Source organism: Toxorhynchites rutilus, chromosome 3 (assembly GCF_029784135.1).
Source record: "Toxorhynchites rutilus septentrionalis strain SRP chromosome 3, ASM2978413v1, whole genome shotgun sequence".
Classification (NCBI taxonomy): Eukaryota; Metazoa; Arthropoda; class Insecta; order Diptera; family Culicidae; genus Toxorhynchites; species Toxorhynchites rutilus.
The window spans coordinates 211,222,469-211,228,834 of NC_073746.1; the positions used below are offsets into that span (position 1 = coordinate 211,222,469).

At 40.3% G+C, this 6,366-nt stretch overlaps 1 protein-coding gene across 1 annotated transcript; it reads left to right on the top strand.

The window, feature by feature from the left end:
- Positions 1 to 1,505: 1,505 nt before the first annotated feature.
- Positions 1,506 to 2,725, top strand: LOC129780529 (uncharacterized). Its single transcript, XM_055788888.1, has 2 exons — positions 1,506 to 1,849; positions 1,929 to 2,725. The coding sequence occupies exons 1-2, from the start codon at positions 1,580 to 1,582 to the stop codon at positions 2,382 to 2,384; spliced, it is 726 nt and encodes a 241-aa protein (XP_055644863.1). The 5' UTR covers positions 1,506 to 1,579; the 3' UTR covers positions 2,385 to 2,725.
- Positions 2,726 to 6,366: the final 3,641 nt, after the last annotated feature.

Sequence of the window (6,366 nt, forward strand, 5' to 3'; positions counted from 1 at the left end):
AACCTCCAATGTCGAGTGTCGAATATTCGCGTTGGAAGGTAATCCGTTCGTTGTGGATTACCTTCCAACGCGAGTGGCACGAGTCAAAGGATTTTTGTCATTCGTTGATTCGACACTCGATGACATTCGATACACCGCTACACGATTCGTCCGAATCTATCTTTGACAGATTAGTTTGTTTACAAATTTTAGATGAAGGAACTATGAAATTGATTCATAAAATAACTATGAAATTGATTCATAAAATTCAAAATATTCGGCAAAATATTGCATTTTAATAATGTTGATTTCAACCATTTTTAATTTACAGCCCGATATCAGTACAATTGCTACGGCAGCAATTTCAATACTCGCATTGTCATCCAGTTTCCTAACGTTTTTAATGGTAAATAAAAACAATAAACATTCGATCCAAATACTCGCCGATTGTTTGAACCGATTGCATTGAATCGAACATTCACTTCACCGTGTAGCAGCACATTCGTCACAACATTTGTCGATTCATCGAGTCAAATGTTTGAGTCCAACATTCGAGTGAAACGTTGGACGAATCGTGTAGCGCCCGCATAACCGTTCGCGAAAAGATTTTGTTCACCAACATTCTGGGTTACCCAGCCGGGTGCTATGATTGATACTAGGATCGTTAGCAAAATCTCAAGCAGAACTGTCAGTGGGATACCCAATTCATATGAAAACAAAGGGAAAATGTCAGTGGGATACCCGATATGTTGGCTCCTGTCAGTTCAATGGGGGTTCTCTAAAGACGTCACCCACCTGGGGTTACCGCATTGGAAAAATTGATTTATATACGTCATTCCACCATCTCAAGGGTCCTCCAAAGGTATCAGGAACGGATGACAGTGGACCACAAGCCCGGAGCAGGACGAAAACCAGGAATAACGCACAAAAAAAGCGGTGATTGCTCGTTTTAAGCGACCAATGAAAACTGTTCCGCAAAGTTTCGTCCAGAGGGCCAGAAAGCGATTCGATTTGAAAATGTTTAGCTATTATTTTAAAAAAATAAATCAAAACTATTCCGAAATAGAGTTGTTTACTTAATTTAAGTTTTAACTGAACCGACTTCAAGAGGGAAAGCAAACATTAATCCTGAGCGTATGTTTAACTTGTTTCCAATTATGGAAAAATGTTCTAAAAACAAGAATTGAAATTCTGACTCATCAGATTCGAGACATCTAATAAATCATTATATCAGAATTAAAAAATTGTGGGGCTCTGGGTGCAGCCCTCGGCAATCTTTTCTATTGCTGAAATCATAGGTAAACCATTACATATTATATAACCTCTTTTTATTTTGCAATTGAGTTACATGTTATCAAAGGTATCATCAAAGGACGCCCATCTGTTAAGCTTTCCATTGCTAACATGCTTTGAGATCTACCACAGAATTACAATGTTTTTGTTCATCTATGTGAGAGCTGCGTATATTTGCACAAATACCTCCGTAATCATGTGTTGAACAGATAAGTTCTCCACTTGTAGGTCAATAACGATCAGTCGCTTTTGTGTTGTTGCTCGGGAAACAGCGAAAGCTTCATTTCGCCAGCCGAACGGTATAGGAATGGTTCGATCGATCTGGGGAAAATGTTGCAACGACGAAGTGGAAATAATTTACTATGATGAACAGTATCGGGAACGGTCGTTGAATGTCCTGCGGAAATCCTTCTTTGTTCATGAAGCAGTTTGCATTGGTTCAGAGGTTAATATTGATCCCCAAGCTCAGAAGGATTTAGAGCAACTCTGCTTAGATGTTGCTCGCAGCGGGACGTCCCTGATAGCGAGACATGTGCCTAGCAATGAAATTGTCGGCGTTTCCTTCAATGTGCTACAGGTAATGAAAATAATCTGATGCCATTCCGCATCTATTTAGCAAATTTAGTTTAACAAAATTTTCTCGATTCTCCCCCCAGACGCCCAGTGCACCCGATGACGCCAATTACTTTGAATCGTTTCGTGATAATCACTGTATCTCAGAATGCTCCAAAAACCTTATGCAATACATGATAACGATGGACTCTAAAGTTGATCTGTTTAAAAAATTCAATATAAATTGTCTACTTGAGATAATGTTTTTAGCAACGGTACCCGATTTCGAAGGTAAAGGCGTTGGAACCAAACTAGTTGAATGTTCAGTCGAACTTGCGAGAAGTTTGAAGAACGGTGAAGCAAATGAATCCAAACACAAACGGCCTGAACTAGTTTCCTCTCTGTTCACATCGAGAATCTCGCAGAAAGTTGGTACGAAAAATGGATTCAAACAAGTGAATGAAGTGCCACATGGGGAGTTCGTGTTTCGTGGTAAATCATACAGTGAACGGATTGGACCCGACCATCCAACTTCAGTATTAGTAATCAAAGAGATTTAATCTTTCGATTACGCAACACCGTAACCGGGATGCATAGTGCTAATTCACGTATTTACTGATAAGTTAACAATTTTATTTTCTGGAGAACACGTTCTCGTCTGTTATCGCTGTTTTTTTTTCACAATATTCGCGGCATTTCTGATAAGTTCAATGTCTCATTTTGTACGTCACTTACCTATGCAAAATATGGAGTTTACACATATGATCCTATAACATATAAAATGACAGATTTTTTATTTGGTCGCAAAACTTTTTCAATATTTGATTGATATTAAGTTTATTTCTTTTTTCAACACAAAAGAAAAAAAAAGTAATAAAAACAAGAATGTTCAATAAGTGTTTTAGAGGTCTTTATTTCAAATCAAATGTGATGACATTATGACATTTTATGACATGAAATTCATTTCTATTGATCTGATCTTATAAAATGTACATGTTAACTTATATTCTAAGAGATCCCATCATCATATCTTTCCTATTTTTTCTTTTTATCTAGCTTTTTGAAGATTTTGGGATCATCTATTGAATTTGAAAACCTTTTAGCTGTGATTTTATTTTCATCTACAGGAATAAAGCAATGAAATTTCGTGATACATTTGTCATTTTGTTTAACTGCTCAACTACTCCATAATCTTGGGCATATCTACATCACTGATTTCTTTTAGAAAATCGAAAGTCTGTTGACTGTTCAATATGCGATGTTTTTTTTGCAATCTGTATATAAATTGTTATCTTATGACAAGTCATTCTCGAGTGACGTTTTTGACATTTTCACACAAAATTACAATCGCTGGATGTTTCAGTTATGGACCCTTTCAAGCAAAAGCTCTCAGTTGCCTAGAACGATTGGCTACTGAACCATGCTGGAAAAACTATTTCTATACACGACCTTGCAGTCATAGATGCACCGATTTTTAATGCTTCTGTAACTGCGGGTCTCGGTGCTCGATGGCACGAACGAAACTCCCTTAAAAATGCCTCAGGGTCGGCGTTAGCTTTATTATTTGCGTGGGGAAAAACCTCGCGTTTGGCTACGTTGCCTTACCACCCACTTTCTAAACCTACACTCACCTGGAAGCTGGGTTGCGACGACTCGAAGTTCTGGTTGTAGAAAGGACGGTTCTCCAAGCTTTATTCGTCGTTATCGGGAAATAGCGAACTCCCGTACTTTTTTTTCGCGAGCACTCGCGGTTAACGCACGATCGCACCTTTTACTTTATTTCTTTTCAAGTCCCTTTATACCTTTTTACAATCCTGGTCGTCGAGAGGTTGACCCGGTCATTGCCATTATGATCCCCGGTCCAGGTCCGAATTCCCATTTTCGGACCTATCTTAATATTTGCCGCCCATGCCGGTAATTTTTCAGAATTCGCGAACTAAAATGCGCTAATTTAGTGTGTCTCACACGTTCATCTCCACGAACAGTCCACGTAATAACCTAACTCGATCCAGCATGAGAGATTGCGAAAGTGCTCCAGGGGCACATTCGGACAAAAAGACAAACTTAAAAAATTCTAATAAACCATTCGTAATCACATCAACGCACAACTCTAACACACACAAAGGAAAAAAGTGTCCGAATGTGCCCCCTCTCCCCTATAGGTTTAGTGGAGCAAATTATACAGTCTAAAATCCATGTCGACTGCGTGCTGAATAAACGTACATTAAATTGTTCAGTCATAGTGTATCAAGTCTCTGGAAACTATTTTTTGTTCAGTCAGAGTGATACACAAGTAAACATAGCAAATTGTGATAACGAGGAGTAGAGGTCCATTAACGCCCGTCGACTCGTGTCCCGAGAAGCTGAAGGTCATTGTGGAGAGATTATTCCCGAGGCATGATCCAACGACTTGGCCACCCACACCGTACGGAGTTAATGCTGCTGAACGTTCACGAGTCTCCAACGAGGAACTGGTAGCAGTGGCGAAAAGCCTTCTGTCCCGACGAAATCCCCAATGTGTCCTTGAAAGCAGCGTTACATGCGTTTCCAAATAGGACAGTGTCACAGAAATATCTGAACGATGGTTACTTCCCTAAACAAATCCCCCGGGAGTATCAACATCATATAGGCCTATTAGCCTACTAGATACACTCGGAAAACTCTTGGAGAGGATTATCCTCAACCGACTGACGAAATGTACGGAGATTGACCATGGTGTGTCAAAAAGGCAGATCGGCTTTATGGGAGATTATACATTTTGGAAGAACTTAATTACACATTTTGGAAGAACAAAAAGTCATCGGAAATTCTAGTATTTCCTTTGTATTCTCTCTCCACGATAGAAAGGAAGGAAGGAAGGAAGGAAGGTCTTGTATTATAGAGACTTTAAACTTTTGCAGTTCATTCGTCTCTAGCCTTGAGAAAGGCACTTTGAAAACTCTACTCTACTCCAGCGCTACCACCTCCGCCCTCTTGCCTTGAGAAAGGCACTCGATCCCTCGCCGTCCAGCTCGTCCAGCAACGATGTTGTCCAGTCGGTGTCCACACAAAGAATGATAGAAAGGATGATGATGATGATGATGTTGGATTAAAGAGGCTTTAAACTTTTCAGTTCATTCGCCTCTAGAGTAGAAAGGAAAATCGGGAGAGAGCAGTTATACTCAGAGCGTACCTTGCATGTTTGATAGGGGAGATGGGGGTAAGACGGACATATTAAGGAAAACTTCAATTGTATCTTTGGAAACTCCTGTTTTCAAAAATTTAAAAGCAGTTTCTTTCAGTTCAATATACTGGTTTTCGAAATAAATGGCCAAATGTTTTATAAAAATGTGTTTTTCCATGTTTTTTACTGAAACTAAAACAAGCCGAAAAGTTGAATCATTTTTATCGGTGCGGGTATAATGGACATGTAGTGGGGGGGTTGGGGGGGTTTAATATGGACAGGTTCATAACATACGAAACGTAGAGGTTTATCGCTTGCGAGAGGAATAATTTCACCTCTCTCTCAGTGTTTGTGCGTCCAGTAACTGATATAGAATAAGAAGAGAAAGCAATATAAAAAAGAGTTCAATATTTTGTCCTTCACTTTCTATCATGCATAGGACGTGATTAAAGATGTGACTGTCTATTTCAACCCTCTCAGTGTAATTATTTCAATAATTAAAATTTACCACTTACGAATGAATTTGCTTTTCCGTACGAACCACGTCGACTACAACTGCTAGAGAGCAGAAACGTCCATCAGTGCTATAGCGAGGATAATGCCGAACAACGATGGCCCCTGTAGTAGCAAAAGACGTCTTCTAGCTACTGTATCTGTATATGTATTGTATCAAGACGCACCACGCATGGGGTACACACTAGGGGGCGTTGTTGATTAATGGTCAGCTGCATCCCAATAGGAAGAGTCCCGAGTCGGGCATACGTACAGAGCATTGCAGACTGCAACATCCCAATTATGAGAACACTTGTAATACTAACCTCGAGCCAACCGCGAGTAATCGGTTACATATTAATAACATAGTTGTAAGGCAAACATTGTCGAAATATTAAACTCCCGGCCCCGTCAGGCTGACGCCATTTATATTTACAAAATATATATTCTGGATTAAAAAAAGCTACTGTATCCTCGTCAATACTGCGGTACGGAGCGCCAGTCTGGTCTGCGGCTCTTGAAATCCATCGGAATCGTAGAAAACTGGACCGTATGTTTCGGCCCATGACAATGCGAGTCGCTAGCGCATATAGGACGATCTCGATGGAAGCAGTGTGCGTTAACGCCGACATGATCCCGATTGACATCACCCTTCTGGAAGACGGCGAGTGCTATATACGGAAAAAAACCTGTGGTATCCGGATAACAGAGAGAGCAGCATCACTATTGGAGTGGTATCAGGAATGGGACACGGCGGTGAAAGGCAAGTGGACGTATGGGCTCATACCGGTTCTATCAACCTAGGAACTAGGAACAGGAAACACGGAGAGGTGAATTTTCACCTGACACAGTTCCTGTCTGGACATGGCTGCTTCAGCCAGCTGCTG

Bases quoted from the DNA above. Each gene is read 5' to 3' on its own strand.
- LOC129780529 (XM_055788888.1), top strand. From the start codon at position 1,580: ATGGTTCGATCGATCTGGGGAAAATGTTGCAACGACGAAGTGGAAATA. The intron at 1,850-1,928 runs GTAATGAAAATA...TTCTCCCCCCAG, and splicing joins TTTCCTTCAATGTGCTACAG to ACGCCCAGTGCACCCGATGA.